The sequence below is a fragment of the Atractosteus spatula genome, chromosome 25 (assembly GCF_055471065.1).
Source record: "Atractosteus spatula isolate fAtrSpa1 chromosome 25, fAtrSpa1.hap1, whole genome shotgun sequence".
Lineage (NCBI taxonomy): Eukaryota > Metazoa > Chordata > Actinopteri > Semionotiformes > Lepisosteidae > Atractosteus > Atractosteus spatula.
In genome coordinates this window covers 10759162-10778582 of record NC_142730.1, presented here as the reverse complement: position 1 = coordinate 10778582, position 19421 = coordinate 10759162, and the positions used below count along the sequence as shown (strand labels likewise).

Here is a 19421-nt window from a genome sequence, read left to right as displayed (position 1 = left end):
ATGTGCTGTATGCTTTTCTTAAAAATGACTGATTTCCAAGGTTTGGAAAAGGAGACATTAATTTGGAAAACATATGGAAATCTTAGTATCAAAATAACGCTGACCCAGTGAAGTTCACTACACACAAATATATTGGTTTTAAACAAACATACACTCGAGCGGATCTCCTCCGTGTTTCCGAAATCATCCTCCCGAAAAACGCCGGGTTGTTAATCATGTGCGTGAGCGAGCGGAGTGAACATGAGGAGGAGCCGGAGAGCAGATCTGCAGGGCGAGTCCAGATCACAGGAGGACTAATGAGCAGGCTGTGTCTGGGAGAGGTCTGGCAGGAGACTGGAGTGACAGTAAAAGCCCTGATGAGCGAGTCGTGTGAGAGAGGAGGGAGAGGCGAGTCTGGATGGAGGGAGGAATTGGTGTCTGACATCATAACGTGAGCAAGACGCTCCGCTCCGTGTTTTCTGAAACTTTCCGGCTGACAGACACTTTGGAAATCAGACAATCAGTGCTTCTGTTGGTAGAGTAGGGAAAAATCAGAAAGCATATAAAAGAAATTTAATTTTATAATTAAATATAGTAATTATAATGACTTATTAAACGTGAGCGTGACGTCGACACATCGGGATTGTGACGCAACAATTCCGGTCCGGGAAAGCGCTCCGATGCTGCCAAGTCGCTCAGCGCTGGTGCTCGTAGCGAAGAAAACACTTGAGCTCGACACGGCTTTGTCAATATTCTGTATTTTAACTGAAGACACTGGTGGTTTACGGACTAGGTAGGGACCTGCCGAGGCTCGGTATCGCGGACCCGATTGTTCTTGATCTGTTTCTCCTGGGCAGATCGAGCTGTTATTGTGTTAACACGGTGTTCAGTGAGAGGGCGTTAAAAGCTCTTAACCTGCTGGAGTTTTATTAAAGCCCAGAGTGCAGATCTGAACAGGAATTCATTGCTGCTTCTGTTCCTGTCTCTGCTTTCACTGATGTGAAGAATTTGCTTGTGTTCTCAATATCCCGTGTCTGCCCTTCAGCCTGTTGGGTTGTATTCCAGTAGGACCAGCTGGTTAGAGAGAGTTCTGTGGTGTCTAGTGGGTCTGCTGCTGGCCTGTCAGCAGTACCTTGACTCCCAGTGTGTGAGAAGCGCCGCCCAGCTCCCTGCTTCACTGTGCTGTTCTACTGGCTGACTGACAGGTCCAAGATGAGCCCGAAGGAGTGCAGCTGTGAGCCCAGCAGGGTGAAGTGGTTCTCCTCCTGTGTGCAGCGCACAGGCTGCCAGTGCCCCGGGCCAGGTATGACGCAGCTGGATCTAGACCAGTGCCCCCTGAAGCCAGTCCCCCCACACACTGACTCCTGGCTTCCCTTTCCACTGGGACCCCATCCCTGGGCTCAGCTCTGACTGACCTGAGGGGCTCTTCACTGTCACCCAGCAGGTCTCCTCAGCTCGAGGCAGGGAAAGCAACAGCAGTCTCTTCATCTTTTCAACTAAATGATGATTTGAGCAAAAATAAATAAAAGATATAACATAAAATATAATAATATATTATATTATATAATATAATAATAAGATATAAAATAATATAATTTAGTGCGTGAGAGTATGTTTAAGAAGACTAACATCCATGTAAGGTATGAAACTATTGAAAGTGTTGAAAATGCGTAATTCACAGTGGTTATGAAATGAGCTGTGTCTGAGTGATGTACTGCAATTATTCTTTCATTTACATTTAAGTGTAAATTTGGGAAAAGCAAATGTATATTTATGAAGATCTGTCCAAGCCCTTTTGACTGGGTGTGAGAGAAACTGAATTAGAGGCTCTAATCCCCTTAGAGCAGCAGAAGGAGATTCTTTACCTGGGAGCAGAGCTGCTGCCCTGATTCTTCTTCAACACTTAGATCCTCTGTTTGCTGAGGAGCAGCTGCTAACAGGACTGATGTGACCCAGAGAGCAGCTCTCTTTGTGGGTTCTTCAGGGTTTAGAAGTCCCAGTGGCTGCAGCTGTTATTCAGGACCACTGATCTGAAAATGAGACGAAAACAAAACCCTGCACTCTGAAGCCTCCTGCCCTTAGAGCAGATCTGTATTCCTCTCTACTGGAAAATTGTCCGGGGTGAAATAGTCCCAGCTTTTACAGGCTGTGCATCAAAAATCATTTTAATCTCTCTATTTCTCAGAGATGTGTCAGTAGGGCTTTAGGTCCCTCAGAGAACAGGTGAGATTTAGAGATTTCTCCCTAGAAGTCTGTGCTGCGGCGACACCAGTGTTTCCCCTGTCTGTGTGTCTGCTGTAGATGACGTCCTGGCTGTTCTGGAAGGAATGAGCAGCGCTGATGAGGAATCTGGGAAGCTCCTGATAGAAGAGCTTCTCTCCCTCCTGCAGAGGAACACCAAGGGGACACTGCCAGTCATCCTGGGATTCCTCGAGAGCCTCCAGGTAACATGAAGGAGCTCCCTACACACCTCCTGACATACTCGTTGCAAACGCACTCTAATCAGGAGCCCAGTGTGCTCCAAGATACTGTCTGTGCTGTTTCTTACAACTAGAGGTCAGAAGATAAGCCCTAACGTGTTGCCATCTTGACAGATGTGCTTAAGTGGAAGCCTGGGGTTTCTCTGTATGCTTTTCCACTCCCTCGTGTGGTGAGCTGGGGTGGTTCTGCTGTTTCACACTCAGTGCCCGTTGGCCAGGCTGACTGGCCCTGAAGGAGAAGCCTTTGAACAGACACTCTTGGTGCTGTGATGAGAGCAGCAGTCTCACCCCTGGCTTTGGTTCTTCCCTACTCTAGGTGACAACTGCCCATCGATCTGCTGTCCTCCAGGCAGTGGAGAAGCTGCTGTGCAAAACATCTGCGCAGCATCTGGATGAGTCCTTGGCCAAGAGCACCGTCTCGATGGCCTTGAATGAAATGACTATGTCACCAGTATGTAAACCCCTTTAATTCCTGCCTATTGAGCTGATGTCTTGCTGCAGTGCTGTGGTCTGTTTCCTTGCCTGTAGCACACATTGTTGCATCTAATGGAAGCAAATCGTTGTGTGTTAACTTGTGTGTTCATTGGCTTGATCCAAGCTGTTGCTTCAACTCCAATACCATCGACTCCCAAGATGCTCTGATCTCTTTTTACTGTTGTTTCAGAAATGGCTGCCTGACTGGCAACAGCCAGCCAACAACATTGTCGTTTGTGTGGTGAGAGACCACTACAACAGTACCATGGATATGGTGCTGTCCTTTTTCCAGGCCGAAGTGCTCCCTCACCACACGCTGCTGAATACTGTAGGAGATATCTCCCGCAACTGCAGTAAGTTCTGTGCTGCTAATGGGGTGTGATCTGCGCAGATATATTCCGGATGTTTTACTGTGCTGTATTTCAAATTTCATAATGCTGCTCGTATCTGTCCATTCAAGCCTTGATACATGAGCTTATTATGAAGGCTCAGTGTTTGTTACTCATCCCGCTGCTGAGTCTCCAGTGTAATCATGAGCCTTGGTCCCTACCCAGTGTGAAATGTGTTTTCTTTGAAGGTCATGACATTGCAAGGGATATTGTGAGACTGCTGGACCTGCTGGTGCCTGTTCTCTCCCTTGCTGAGACAAAGAAAATGAAGGCAATGATGTCTTTTGGTAAGTGTGCAAGCTGTCTCATTTAGGGGGACAGCTGTTATCAATGCTTGGTTCCACTGGTAATCCATTGACAAGGCCTGTTCAAACCGCTTCCCACTGAGCTACAGGACTGCTTTGATGTAGCTGAGGAGTGTAGCAGGCTGTTCCTCTCTTGTGTTGTCAGCATTAGAAGGCCTGTACGAGAGCTGGGTGAAATTCCAGGGTCCCGGGCAGTGTGTTCAAGACTGTTCAAGCCAGGTCATCATTAGTTTTGATAAAGTGCACAGATGGCTGCCGTCTTCTGAGCCAAAGTTATGGGATCTTTAATCCAGTGTAGGTTATTTGACATCTTATTAATCATCTTGAATTCTCAGATGTTCTGGAGGAAAGAATGGACTTGAATGCAAAGAAAAGATGTGTCCATGCAGGTATTAGGGAAGGGTATCAGGGTCCAGGGTTCAGATCACAGTAAACAAAGTTGAATAGGGTGCACTTATGAAGCAGGTTTTATTCATTGCTCAAAGTTGTTTTAACTGTCTGTGGGTTTAGACAAGTTTGCTTTACTGTGACCAAATCCTTTCCTTGAGGATGATGGTGTTTGTGTTTTGCTCTGTCTGAAGGTGATGGAGGCCATTGTCTTGGCCCTGGCAGCTATGTGCTGCCTGCTCCCTGAGGAGAAGTTTCAGAGTGAGCTGCCAGAAGTTTTACAGGCCTTCCAGCCACTGTATGCAGCTGAGCTGGACGTCAGCTACTCCAGAATCAACAAGGTAGGCCTGTGACCGACGATGGGCCTTTAGGTGTACAGGTTGTGGATTGCGAGGACCGTTTCTTTTAGAAAATGGATTTTGATTCCTTAAATTGTTGATCCAAACAATCACTAGTAGCACTTTCCCAGTCCCTTTGTCCACAAGCTCCAGTGATGTGCTGGTAAGGCCCAGTGCAGAAGAGGATTATGGTCTGTGGTGCCCCATGTGATTGTGGAAGGGTGTGAACAAGGTTAATCTGCCAGGAGTAGAGTCCAAGGGAGGCATTATCCTGCTCTGTCAGATTTTTGTGTGATCAAACTACCAAAATCCTAATGCTAACATGTTATTGCATACACTGAGAGAGTGAGGCCTCTTGATTAAGTAGCAATGCCTCTCCAGATTGACTCCAACGTGCTCTTCTTTCAGAGTCTGAGTGTGCTTATGGAGGCAGCAGTGCCGAAGGCCAGACCAGTGCTGGAGTCCCAGCTGGAGCAGCTGCTGACCATGGTGCACGCCCAGGTAATGGGGACAGCAGCCTGCTCACCTGCACAGACAAGACGTCACAGTAGCCAGTAAATGATTAATGTGTGTTTTGAGGAAGTGCCCACAGTATTAGATATTGCCATGCCCAGTTACTGTCCCAACTGAAAGCACTTCTATATTAATAGTACCCAGTTTGTCAGCACGTGCAGAAGATGTGGCTGGGTTGTACAGTAAATGTGTTTCAGAAATCCTCTGTCTCTCTCAGGTTTGTGCTTCTTTCAAATGTCCTGGGAAACCGAGGAGGAGAGGAGCGCATCCTTCGTGCAGACGTTCTGTGTCTTAGGTGAGGGCTAAGGGCTTTGTTTTTATGTGTCAGACACAGAAAGATGATTCCTTCATGTGTTGCAGGCCGGGACAAAGACAACTTGACGTGAGGGCATTGTCTCCATGAGAGAAATTCCCTATTTATTAAAGGTGGAAACCTTTTCAATACCAGTGTGACTTGGATCACTAGATGCCACATCCAACAGTCACAAGCCAGGGAGCTCAGTTGTGTCCCTGTGGTAGAGCAGCTTCAGTCAGTGGCTCTACTCTTTTGTGCTCAAGATGTCCAAGATGAACCACTTCACTAAGAATGAAGGCACCAGTCGTTAAAGGGGAACTTTTTATATTTTGGGGTTCGAAAGAATCAACATTGATGGGTACATTTCAAACCCCAATGAATATAAAATGTATACAGTAACGTGTTATAGCTCCATTTGACATCACAAAATAGATGGCATTTCCAGGTTTGCGCAGCGCCATGCTGGTGATATTGTCTGCGATTCTGGACGAGGCAACAAAACGTCCGGTGAGGTTAAGGGGCCCTGTTATGTTGTGACCAGGCAGGCTTGTGAAGACTTTTAAATATTGCTCTTCATTTGGAGACAGTTGTGCCGACCAATACTATTCACTTGCAGATTACGGTGGAACATTTCTGTGGTGAAATGTCTGCTGCACAACCTGAACTTAGTCGCTTGCACGTTGCATTAATCAGTCATTACAGTGACTAGTGAGCAGGAAGGGCTGCTTCATGCTATGTCACCAGCTGATGAAAAGTTGTTCTGTTTTGATGTGTGTCCTCTGTGCTGGGTGTACAGATGAGATGATGAAGATTATTTGTAGGAAGGGGCTGTAGGTTCTAGGTGCAGGTGAATGGGGAGAGTGTGTACTGTCCTGAGTGCCGTGATTTTCTTCTGCTTTGTTGCTTCTTTGTAGCTGGGGAGTTTCCAGGGAGTGTGCTGGAAATCTCCATGTCCCAGCTGGACAATTTGAAGGAGCAGGACCTACTAGGCAGCCTGACCATCCTTGCTAAACTTGTGGGTGAAGGTACTGAGCCACTTTCATTTCTAACCAGGCTTTGACTGTTTTTTTCCCGAATGGGAGACTCATCCTTCCTAACAGGAGTGTCTATTTTATTTAGGAATGTTATTTAGGAACAGCGGAGAATTATTAATCAGAGTTGATAGGGTGTGAGACTGTAGTTCTCCGTAGCCATGAGATGCACCCCGATTCCTAGTCACTTCCTTGTCCTCTTGCATCTGCTGCGTCTGGTCAAGCTGCTTGGACCAGGGCTGCACTCACAGGGTTGTGTTTCTTTTCAGACTGTGTCAAGGAGTGTGTTTCAGATTTCCTGGCCTTACCGGACATCTTCATGGTGAGACTAGGTAAGTGAGGCCTCAGCTAGCAGAGCACACAAGGTCCCCTTATGTAAGACTTGAACAGTAGTGCACAGCTTCTCCACCCATAGCCAGCCAGTGGGAAGACTGGGCCAGTGGGGGTGATTCCTTTCTTGATCCAGTGTGAACTGGGGGAAAAAGTGCATCAGTGAAGCCAGTGATTCAGCATTCAGTGTAGACAGCAGTTAGAGAGCTGTGCACTCTGATACCCAGCAGTGATGTGCAGGTCCGAGCTGAAGTTCTGGGCTGACATCTGCTTGCCAGCTTGGAGCGTCTCAGCTGCACAGAGGTGGGAGAGAGTGCCTGAGCCTCCTGCAGTCCCTGGGCCCAGTGATCCACCCCCAGCTGCCCAGAGTCTGGGAGCCTCTCATCCCGCCCCTGGCCAGGCTCTCTCAGGTACCCCACAGCACAACAGCACAGATTTGCCAAGAGATATGTCTGAAAGAGCACTCAGCTGCTCCCGAGAGTACACCACGATAAGTGTAGAAGTCTGTAGCAGAATTATATGATTTCTCTCTGGGAGTTTTAGGTGCATTTAGAGGATTAATCAGATTTGGAATCTTTCAGTGTTGCATTAGAATCAGTGTCATATCTTCTGCAGAGCACAGGTTTTGTCCTTATGGCAGCAGTACCTGAGCAGATCTCCATCCTATTGTCCAGAACTGTACAGGATACAGCATATCAGATGGGGGATTTACATTTATCAACACCAGGATGTCTTTAATGTCACTCATCTGTGTTTTCTTATGCTCAATTACAGTTATTCGCCCTAAATAAGCTCTGAGCTGCTGCAGCCCCTATCTAAGTGCTGAGTTTTTTGTGTGTTATGTTTCAGAATTTCCAGAGGGACAGATTCCCCTGAAGCAGTGGCAGGATGGGCTGATTGTGGTATGTAGTGAGAGAGGGGATTGATAACATACACAGTGAGAGAGAGGGGGCACAGACAGTGAAAGTAATCTTCTTCCCCTGCTAGGTAATGTCATGTCATGTCACTCAAATGCAGTGACAGCTGTGGTGTCGCCGGGGGAAAACAGGCGTAAAAGAGATCTAACTCACACCACACGGGTCTTCTTTGTTCTTCGCTGGTACGTCTCTCCAAGTCCGATCCGCAATCCGTAGCCAGTATCCTTGAACGATCCAAATTCCTAAATCCGTATGTCCACCCCACTCTGCGCCGTATCCAAGCCGTAATCCGTAATCGTAGCCAAAACCGTATCCAATAGTCCGTTATTCTTAAATTCCTTTCAGTTCACTCCTAAATCTCTCCTTCTTCCAACACGCTTTCACCTTATCGGCTTCCGCACCGGCTCATCGCTTCTGGGGCATTTATACCCTGTTTCCTAATGTCATTCAGCTGCGTCTCCCCGTTTCGCTGCGTAGGCTTTTCCCAATAGCGGGTCAGCTGGTTATCCTGGGTGGCCATCTTGCCCAGGTCTATATCGAGTATTTTCAGCGTTTCGTTCCGGAAATACCAGTTATAAATGACCCTTCCCCGGGTCCTCTTACACAGCTGTCTTGTGCTTCCTCTCCTGGGTTGCTGTGGATTCAAGAGAATAATCTATCTTCTCTTGTTGAGGTGGTCCTGTCATGCTGTAGTGTGAGAGAATCATTGTCAGTCCTCATACAGTAGCTGTGCAGTAATTTTAGCTGCCCAGTGTCGTGTGTGGGTGTGTTTGCTCACTCTGCTGTGGACCTGATTGCCTCCCCTGTGTGTCTGCAGCTCCTCTCTAACACACTGAGCGCAGTGGCGGATGAGGTGTGGGCCTGTAGGCTCACTCAGGGCACAGTCAGAGTGCTCTGCTCTCTCAGCTCCACCTCTGAGGAGAAGGTGAGTCTGACAGAAGGCTGAGCTACATGAGAAGCTGGGACTTTTACTCACTAAACATCTTATTCCTCACCTAGTGTTGTGACGTAGTGGACATAGCAGGTGTGTCTGTAATTTGCTGTATATTAGATGTTGTAAGGTGTGTGGCTGTTCAGGCTAGATTAATTCATGTGAGCTGTGAGCTATGTTTCCGTGAGCAGTGTTTGATTGTCCAGTAGAGGGAGAGCCCATTCACTGTGAAATGTGCGCTCTGCGCTCTACTTCAGTGTGCTGTCTCCAGAGCTAACATGTCCTCTCAGTGCAGCTGTACAGAGCAGCCTCCTGAGCTCAGTGCTCACTGTCCTCTTCTCCGGTGTCACAGGCCTTCCTGTGCCAGTGTATTGGTGCAGTTGCCCAGAACATCTCTCAAAAGGAGACTGTGAGAGATGCGCTTCAGGACAGTCTACAGGAAGTTCAATTTGAGAATCCTGCAGAGAGAGAGGTGAGGTGATCTGTTCCCACTCCTCACACAGACTCAGGGCTTCTACTGCTTCTACAGCCATGAAAACCAGAATTCTCTGAGAGATTTCTTTCTACACAACTGATGGACAGACAAGGAGTATCTTTGAAAATCTCCCCATCTGTCCTCATACAGGGAGTATGAGGACAGATGGGAAGATTTTCAAAGTACTTTTCCCAAGAGAAGCATGTTCTACCTTCTTCAGAAAGTCACTGACTGCTGAGATATGTTATTCTAGAAACTGACAACATATGAATGGAAAGTAAACATTATACCATCGATCTCTGGTATTCCTTTAAAGGGGAACAGTAACACATTTTTATATTTAGAGCTTAGAAACTATCAGCATTGATGGATGTATTTCAAACCACAATAAATGTCAGATGTAAACTGGAGGCTTTACAAGTTACTGTGTACATCACAAAATAGACAAAATTTCCAGGAATGCCCAACGTCTGCAATTCATTGCAAAATAGCAGGCTTGTGAGTATGTCTCTTTTAATCCAACAGAAATATTGCTCTCAACATCAAGACAGTCTTGCTGATAAATTGAAGTTACTTGTTAATTCTGAATGCAGATCATACTGGAAAGTTTCTGTGGTCAAATGCCTGCAGCACAACCTGTATGTATTCACTCGTACATCACAATACATGTATCATTTTAGTGACTAGTGAGCAGGAAGGGCCGCTTCACGGCACAATTCATACGAACTCTCGCTCTCCCCGTGGAGAGAACAGGGGTTTGTGACAATATGGCGACTTACAGAACTTTCAAAACGTTCATGATTTTGTGGTTAATTTGATATTTGTCAATGTTTTTTATGCCGATAATCTATTCATTTTGCTACAGAGATTTACTAACCGGTCTGAGAAACTGGGACTGCAGTTCCCCTTTGAAATTCTATTGGAAAGCTGGGCGGCGCATGAAGAACCTTTGACAGGCTTCCGTCACCTTGCCAAGACGTCACCTTTAATAATCAGCTCTTGCAGGTCTAGTCACTCGGAATGCTTAGGCTGCCACAAAGAGCACTGCAGCAGATCGAAAGGTATTGCCCACAACCTTTTCATATTTGCAGATGTTCAGGTGCAGGACAGCATTACTCTGCTAAAATGCCACGTGGCACAGTGAGTCCTTAATGTGCCATGTATCTAACACACAGTAAATCTTATTTTTATAATGAAAATTAAATGTCTATTACTAATATCTGATGTACTGATATGTGACCATCTTTGTGTATTCTTTCAAGTTAATTTACAAGTCAGGAAGAATGTACAGTATATGAATCTTATGTTAAGAAACGCTACATAAACTAAACAACAGCCGAGAAGTTTAAAAACATTTTAAATAACGTTTCATGCACAGTGTCATCTCCCTCTTGCAACGATCTGGTTCATGCTCTGAAACTTAAGGAAACTTAAGAAAATCACACTCACTCATAAGATGAATGAGGAGATACTTCAGCTTAAGAGAAATTGTCGCAAATCAGAGCACTTATTGAGAAAACCTAAACTGCAGGTTCATTATGACATTCTGAGAGAACAGATTTCCACCGACAATACTTCCATAAAAAGGGCAAGACAGTTGTACTTCTCTAATGTAATTAACAAACACAAAGATAATACTAAAGTACTTCTTTTCCACTATAGACAGTTTAATAAACCCCACTTTTTCTCGTAATATTTCTTATGATGTATCTTCTACAAAATGTGAAGATATTTGCAATTCATTTCCAAGATAAAATAACTTTGATTACACAGAATATAGCTCAGACAACCACGACGAGTCTCCGCGATTGTCCTGATCAGCCACCTAGTTCTGTTATGACGTCTTTCTCTGTTATTAATCTTCAGACACTTAAAACCGTTACAGACATCTTCCACGGAGGAGGAGTACAGAGGACTGGTCAGCAGCTTTGTGGAGTGGTGTGGGGTGAACCACTTGGAACTGAATGTGACGAAGACAAAGGAACTGGTGGTAGATTTCAGGAGGAAAAAGGTCAAACCTACTCCTGTCTACATCCATGGGAGTGGCGTGGAGATGGTGGACTCGTACAAGTACCTGGGAGTGCACATCGACGATAGACTGGAATGGTCTAAGAACATCGAGGCCATCTATAAGAAGGGACAGAGCCGACTCTACTTCTTGAGGAGGCTCAGGTCCTTCAATGTGTGTAGTAAGATGCTACACATGTTCTATCAGTCGGTGGTAGCGAGTGCCATTTTCTACGCAGTGGTGTGCTGGGGCTCTGGGATTAGAGCAGTAGATTCCAAAAGGCTGAACAAGCTCATCAGGAGAGCAAGCTCTGTCATTGGGTTTGACCTGGACTCCTTGGAGGTAGTGGCTGAGAGGAGAATGAGGTCCAAACTAGAGGCCATCATGGACAACTTCTCCCATCCCCTCTTTGACAGGCTGGCAGGAATGAAGAGCATGTTCAGCAATAGACTGATTCATCCACGGTGCGACAGGGAGCGCTACAGGAGGTCATTCTTGCCGTCTGCCATAAGACTGTACAACGCATCCACCTTGCGTCTTGGCAGAGGCAACATCGACAGTGACCTGTTTCTGGACTAAACGCATCTACACATCTACTGCTACATCTGTTCTCTTTCTTTTTCTTTTTCTTTTTCCCGTTTACAACCACTTTTTGTGCAATATATGCCAGGGACCTGTGCAATACATTTATATTTATATCTATAGTTACATCTATATTTATATTCATATGTGTGATATGAGTGTGATACGATTTTCTGTGTACTGTTCTGTTCTAGTTTGTTCTTGTGCGTCCGGACTGTGAGTAACTCTTGTATTGTATTGTATGTATTGTACTATTATTATATAATTCGTTACACTGTGGCTGTGTTGTGTGTGTTAAGCTGCTGTTGCACTGCAATTTCCCTCACGGGATCAATAAAGTATCTATCTATCTATCTATCTATCTATCTATCTATCTATCTATCTATCTATCTATCTATCTATCTATCACATGTGATCTTGACCCTGTTCCTACAACTCTTTTTAGGTTTTTGATTGTGTGCAAGATAATGTTTTTACTATTGTAAATTGCTCTCTGTCAGCAGGAGGTTTCAAGACTGCCTTGGTGAAGCCTCTACTAAAAAAGACTAATATGGATACTGCTGTTGTTAGCAATTTTAGACCTATTTCAAATTTTCCTTTTTTTAAGAAAATTTTGGAGAAAGTTGTTTTTATTCGATTAAAAGAATATCTGGTCTCTACCTTTTTATTTTGAGAAATTTCAGTCAGGTTTTCGTTCTAACCATAGTACAGAGACGGCATTGGTCCTTGTTGTGAATGACCTGAGACTGAGTGCTGATAAACATAATTTGGTTTTACTTGATCTCAGTGCAGCTTTCGATACAGTTGATCACAAGATTCTGATCAACCGACTTGAAAACTGGGTAGGTCTTTCAGGGATGGTTTTAGAATGCCTTAAATCTTATTTAAAGAATAGACAGTTTTTTGTTGCTCTGGGAAATCAATCATCAAAACATTTTGACATTTCTTGTGGAGTTCCGCAGGGTTCCATTTTAGGACCTCTGCTCTTTTCACTATACTGTATATGTTACCTTTAGGTCATGTAATTAGGAACCAAGGGATCAATTTCATAGCTATGCCGATGATATACAACTGTATATCTCTATTCCATCTGAAGATCAAAACTCCGTCAACAGACTAATCGGCTGTGTGTTAGATATTTCTCAGTAGATGTCCCAACATTTTCTACAGTTAATCAAGACAAGACTGAAATATTGATATTGGGTACTAAAATTCAGAAAGAACTCTTGCAGGATAAATTGGGCTCTTTTGCTTCATGTGTTAAATGTGTCCATGCATTTGTAACCAGTAGAATCGATTATTGTAATGCTCTGTTTAGTGGGCTTCCCAAGAAAACAAGAAATCCCAACTTGTTCAAAATGCAGCAGCACAGATCCTAACAAAAACAAGAAAGAGAACACATATCACTCCTGTTTTGAAAGATCCTCACTGGTTGACTGTATTTTCCAGGATAGATTTTAAAGTTCTTTTACTTGCTTTTAAAGCTCTAAACGGCCTAGCACCTATGTATCTTACTGAATGTCTGTCTTTATATGTTCCTATACTTGACCTGAGATCTGAAAATACTGGCCTTCTGCAGATACCACATGTGAAATATAGAAAGAGTGGAGAGGCTGCTTTTTGTTTTTATGTTTCTAAATTATGGAACTCACTACCACTTTTTATCAGGTAGTCAAGCTCGGTACATTGTTTTAAAAACCACTTGAAAACATCTTTTTAATTTAGCTTTTAGTTAAAATGGTTCTCTGTTCTTTCTATTTATCTTTCTTTTTTATTCAGTTTTATTGTTTTCATTCTATTACGACCTTCCTAATTTCTATTTCTTTTTCAAGCATAAATTGACATTTTTGTTGCTTTACTGTATTACTGTGTTTGAGCGAGCAAAAAGTTGTGGAATGTGAGCAGGCAGTCATTTTGAATGAACTGCAGAAAAGTGAGTTAGAGAAGGAAAATGCACAACTAGAGAAGAGTACTGATGAATTGCAGGAACAGTTGCAAAAGATTAGATATATATAAAAAAAGGAATCACAGAAGGTTACGTATTACAAAAGAAAATGCGATTCTGAAGCAGATTTAGCACATGGGGAGAGGGACCTGAATGAGCAGGTGCAGTTCTGGCAGGGAGAATATGAAGGCTTGAAAACAGAGACAGACAGGAGAGTGAGTCACAATATTAGCACGTGTGAAAAAGGAAAGTATAGTGATGCTGTAAGAGAGGTTTATATGGATTTAGTAGCAAACATGGGCGTTCGTGCACGAAAGGCTTCTAAGATAGTCAGAATAGTTTTGGATAAATTGGTACTGTAGGTATTCAGGTCGACAGATTGCCAGGGGAAAGTTTTTGTAAATATCTTGTGGTAGAAGCGAGACAAGTTTCTAAAAAGAAAAGATTAAGAATTCTTATGTTAATTAAACCAGAACACTTGTTAGGAAAGAGAGTTAGACCTGCTTTTGATGAGAAAGACAGGAAGGTGTGGTACAAGGGCACAGTCGTTGAAATGAGACTAGATGGCCAGGAGTATGTTTTTAAATAAATATGATGGATTTAGAATTCCCTCGGGAGGGGGATCAGAATACCTCCTGGGTATCCCTGCCTGTCGTAAGAGGCGACTAAAAGGGTTGTGTCAGGAAGGGCATCCGACGTAAAACCATCTTGCCAAAACCATGGTTACAAAGAACACAAAGCACATAGCGGATCGGTCGGGGCCCGGGTTAACAACGGCCGCCATTAGTGCTGTGTCCCAACAGGGTACTAATGGAAATTATGCTACTGTGGGGAAAACTGTAGAGTGGGAGCTACAGAAAAGAAACAAGGTGAAGGGGCCTGGAAGGAATGTTAAGTCAATGAGAGTGGGGAGTTGGAACTATACGCTGGAAAGAGTACAAAAATGAATGGAGTGGGTGTGATAGTGTGCAAAGACCTAGCAGACAAGATAGTGAGGGTGGTTAGACACTCAGACAGGATTATCAATGTACAGGTGGCTTTTGAGAGCGGGTTGTGGAATATCATCTCTGTATATGCACCACAGGTAGGAAGACCACAGGAGGAAAAGGATAGCTTCTTGGAAGATCTCGAAGAAGTGGTTAGCAGAATCCCAGGAAATGAAATGGTGGTAATTGAAGGAGACTTCAATGCGCATTTAGGAGAGAAATGCCCAGATTATCCCGATGAACATGGTCAGAGAGGGCTAGGAGAGAGAAATGAAGAAGGAGGAAGGCTACTAGAAACACCCCAAGCTCTTGAATTGTTTGCAGTGAACACAGGGTTCACGAAGAATTATGAGCAAAAGGTGACATACAGGAGTGGAGGCCATACCCAAATAGACTACATATTAGTGAGAAGAATTGATAGAGCGAAAGTCCAAGATGCTAAAGTCCTGCCCTATGAGGCTGTTACCAGACAACACAGGCTACTGGTGATGGAAATCACAATATTGAAGGAGCGAAGAATAAAGCAGAGAAAACACCCAGCACGAACAAAAGTGTGGAAACTGAGAGAAAACAAAGTAGATTTCAACAAGCTGGTGAGAGAAATGAAAAACAACACAGAGGAAACAGAGGAGCCTTCAGTTGAAGAAGAGTGGACTGAGATGAGCCACATCCTAGAAGAGGCTGCTACCAGGGTTTGTGGAAAGACAAGAGGAGGCAGACCGAGGGAAAATGAAGAGTGGTGGTGGGATATGGAAGTTCAGGAAACACCGAAGGAAAAGAAAAAAGCACACAAGGCACTGAAAGATGGCACTGGAGAATTACAAGAATATAAGAGACTAAAGAAGGTAGCAAAAAGAAGTGTAGCAAGACCAAAGGAAAGAGCCTGGAAAGAATGGTATGAGAAACTTGAAACAAAGGAAGGAGAGGACCAAATCTACAAGATTGCTAAACATAGAGCGAGACAGAAAAAAGATATTATCCGGGTGGCAGTACTCAAGGATGGAGAAGGCAGAGTCTTGATTAAAGAAAAACAGATCAAGCAAAGATGGCTGGAGTACTTCAAAAATCTGTTAAATGTAGAAAATGAGAGGGAGAACATAGTGGAGGCAGACGTAGTGTGTGGACCAATCCAAGAAATTTCAGTAAAGGAAGTGACAGAAGCTATCAAAGAGATGAAAGTGGGCAAAGCAACTGGACCATCAGGAATAGCAGCAGAACACTTTAAGAACCTCGATGAAGAGGGGATTCAGTGGCTGACGAGATTGCTAAACAATATTGCAAAGGAAGAGAGAATTCCAGAAGAATGGACAAAAAGCAGTATGGTTACCATCTACAAGGAGAAAGGAGACCCAATGGAGTGTAAAAACTATAGAGGAATACAACTTCTGGAACGTGGATTGAAAATCCTGGAAAAAATTCTGGACAAGAGACTCAGGAAGATAGTCAGGATCCACAACTCACAATTTGGATTCTCAGCGGGGAAAAGCACAACAGATGCCATTTTTGTGATGAGACAGTTACAGGAGAAGACACTTGAGAAAGGGAAAAAGCTGTATGTGGCCTTTCTGGACTTGGAGAAGGCATATGACTGTGTGCCCAGAGAGGTGGTGTATTGGTGCTTGAGGAAGAAAGGAGTACCAGAAAGCATGGTGAAGTTAGTTCAAGCAACCTATAGAGATGCAACTACGAAGGTGGTCACACAACGGGGAGAGACAAAAGAGTTTGAAATCACAGTTGGAGTACACCAAGGATCAGCACTAAGTCCTTTCCTTTTTATAAACATTATTGACACACTGACAGAGGAGGTAAGAACAGAAGTGCCTTGGGAACTCATCTTTGCTGATGATGTGGCACTGATGGCAGATTCAGAAGTAGAACTACAGGAGAAAGTGTTCAAATGGCAGGGGAGTCTGGAAAAGGGTGGAGTGAAAATGAATGCAGAAAAATCAGAAATAATGGTAATGGAGAGAAGAGGAGATACTATGACCAATGTTGAGGAGACAAATGGAGGAAAACTGAAACAGGTTGATGGCTTTAAATACCTTGGATCAAAACTGGTAAAGGGAGGAGAAACACTGGAGGCAGTAAAACAAAGAGTGAAAGCTGGATGGAACAAGTGGAGGGAAATAATTGGAATAATCTGTGACAGGAAAATTCCTAGAAAGTGCAAAATGTACAAGACTGTGATTAGACCTGTACTACTATATGGAGCTGAATACTTGGCAGTTGGAAAGAGGGAAGAGAACTTGATGAGAAGGACTGAAATGAGGATGTTGAGATGGATTCTGCAGATTTCAATGAAGGATAAGATCAGAAATGAAGAAATCCGTAGACGATGTAGGGTGGTGGATGTAGTTGAGAAGATGCGAGAGGCGAGGTTACGGTGGTATGGACATATCATGAGGAGGGACGTTGAGGAAGTAACAAAGAGGGTAATGGAATTTGAGGTGGAAGGTAACAGGGGAAGAGGCAGGCCTAGAAAGAGATGGATAGATTGTGTGAGAAAAGATATGGAGGTATGTGAAGTGAGTGAGGAAGATGTGCTCGACAGAGACAAGTGGAGAAGAGCAACCAAAGCAGCTGACCCCAGGACAGTCTGGGACTAAGGCTGTGAAGAAGAAGAAGAAGATGATGATGGATTTAGAAAAATGTGGTGGTTTGCTTTGTGGAAAGATTATATGAATAGTTATTTAGAATTGCTTCCTGTTAGTGCAGAGGACTTTGTAGGCAAGAAAATGGAGCACATTTGTGAGCAGTGAAGATGGGAGTGAATGTTGGTGGCCAGGCAGGGCAGTCCGTGTAAATAGAACAGGAGACTTGTTTGTTGTGGATTGTGTAGAGGAGGGTGATGATGACGTTAGTGGCTTTAATTGATTATCCACTGTTAGATGATCACATGGATAATGAGGTGAGGATTGTTGCTTAGGTTTCTTAAGTTCGGGCAGTTGCTAATGTTACACTGTGTATCAGATGCAGATAATTTTGAGGAATACGAAAAGGAAAACATCTTGTAGCTGATGCTGATGCGCCAGGGAGGCTGGAGAAAAGTTGATCCCTGGAGCCAGCAATACGAAATTACTGCTCTATATATAACTGCTGATGCAAATAACTTCCCCGTGCCTTGTGATAACTGGTTTCCAGCACTGTCTATAGTTACTTGTGAGTTATGATTTTTACACTGTTGTTCATTGTTATTCGTTGGATATGTATGTTGTTCAGGTACAGTTTATATACTTTTAAGATTTATCTTATGATGTAGCCATGCAATGCCTGTGATAATGCCTTTTTTCCCATCAGGTCCAAAGAAAGTGCATGTCCTCAGAGACTCTATGTTGTGGGGCCTGGAAACACTGATGCCAGCAGAACAGGTGTGGCTGCACCCTGGCACAACACGCAGTGCCCACCAGCACCTGTACCACCTCCAGGCCCTGAATGAGGATACATTACTGATCATTAACATAGGGACCTATAACAGAGCCCAGGGTGACTCCTCCTATGACATCCTTAGAGCTAGGAAAGAACTGACTGTGGCAGTAAGAGCATCTCCTTGTAAGGTTCATATGGCAATTTGCTCAGTTTTGCCACGGCTCTGCGATGCCTCTTTACTGCTGGAGCTGTGAAAGAAGCTGCCCGGGCTCTTTCACAGCTCCCCTCTCACATGGACCATGTGCAGCTCCTCAGGAGCAACAGAGTGCTTCTGCAGAACCAGCAGCCCGTTGCTCAGGCCTTTGCTGCTGATGGGTAAAGGAAAATTTCTTAGTATATTTTACATTTCATTTCTCATTATTTTAGAACTTTAATTTGATATATTTTATTTTACTAGCGCCAAATTTATTTTTTATAATTTACTTGTTTACTTTCATTTTGTGATATTTTGATTTTAGTTTGTCAGATCAAATGCACATTTGACCAAAGTCTTGTAAATTATCACTTTTTACAAGATATGGAAAAAAGAGCAACAATTGACTCCAACGCAATTTTAATATTCATGACTATATTTATCGTTCATACCTCATATTATGTATAATAATGATTAAATTTATAATTTATTTTAACTGTTTTGTATAGATGAAACCTTTCCAAAATGTATAAATCATTAAAAACGATTAAAAGCGTATTGTAACGCATACGGCCTCCATTGCTTGTGAGAGCTGGCTGGATGGATGGATCAGATCACTGAAGACATGCGGAAAGTGAACGTCACCCCGGAGGACACCTATGACCGCGCCAAATGGAGACGGGCGTGGCGACAAGCAGACCCTGCCTATGCGGTATTAACGCTAGGATGAAGAAGATTCATTTTAAACACTAAGTTATGAATGCAGACGCGATCGGTGCCATTAGCGCTCAGTCTGTGCTGCTAGGCTCCGCCCCCTCCGTGACGGAGCGCAGTGGGCGGGGCGCTGTTCTCCAGCCTGACTGGGAACACGGACCCGCTGATCTGTTTCACACCACAGGAAGCCCGTTTCCGCCAGGGAGTAAAAAAAAACGAGCTATGGTATCTCAGAATTCCGACTTCAAGTCTCACAGTTTTGACGTCAATTCTGGCGCCAGCAATGAAAGTACAGTAGGTTGCTCATCTGGCATAGGAAATCCACTGTTCACAATTCAGTCCAGGTACGGTGCCACATTCTACTGATATCTTCATACATTTCACAGACTTAAATAACATCTGCGTAAACTGTACATAGACTAACGTAGCTAAGTTTAAAAAAAACATATGCAAGAGCTACTTTGGTTGAGCAATTTAACCTTTTCAAGTGCGACCTAATTAATGAGTCAAAACTAACAGTAGGCCTGTACTCTTGTGGGGGTTTCGTCTGTGTGTACAAGGCAGCTCCTGCAAACACTTTACCAGCAGCTATTTCAGCACAGTAACATGAATGCAAATTTGTGGGGAGTGTTGGTCATCATTGCCTGTCCTGGACTACTTCTAAATGTACTATAATGCATACTGTTGGAGTCTGGGCAAACAGGAGGCTAGGTAATTACACTATGCTAACTAATCAATGCTGCACCACTGTCCCATGTGTGCTTCCTAGGCCACAATTGCAGG

The 19421-nt window shown here is 43.9% G+C and overlaps 1 protein-coding gene across 1 annotated transcript; it reads left to right on the top strand.

The window, feature by feature from the left end:
- The first annotated feature begins 1191 nt into the window (after positions 1-1191).
- LOC148815413 (maestro heat-like repeat-containing protein family member 1) lies at positions 1192-8944 on the top strand. Its single transcript, XM_088905098.1, has 15 exons — positions 1192-1282; positions 2281-2423; positions 2776-2910; positions 3124-3286; positions 3511-3609; positions 3773-3846; positions 4209-4355; positions 4761-4853; positions 5385-5457; positions 6075-6185; positions 6461-6523; positions 7371-7423; positions 8256-8363; positions 8722-8778; positions 8873-8944. The coding sequence occupies exons 1-15, from the start codon at positions 1192-1194 to the stop codon at positions 8942-8944; spliced, it is 1482 nt and encodes a 493-aa protein (XP_088761224.1).
- The last annotated feature ends 10477 nt before the right edge of the window (positions 8945-19421 follow it).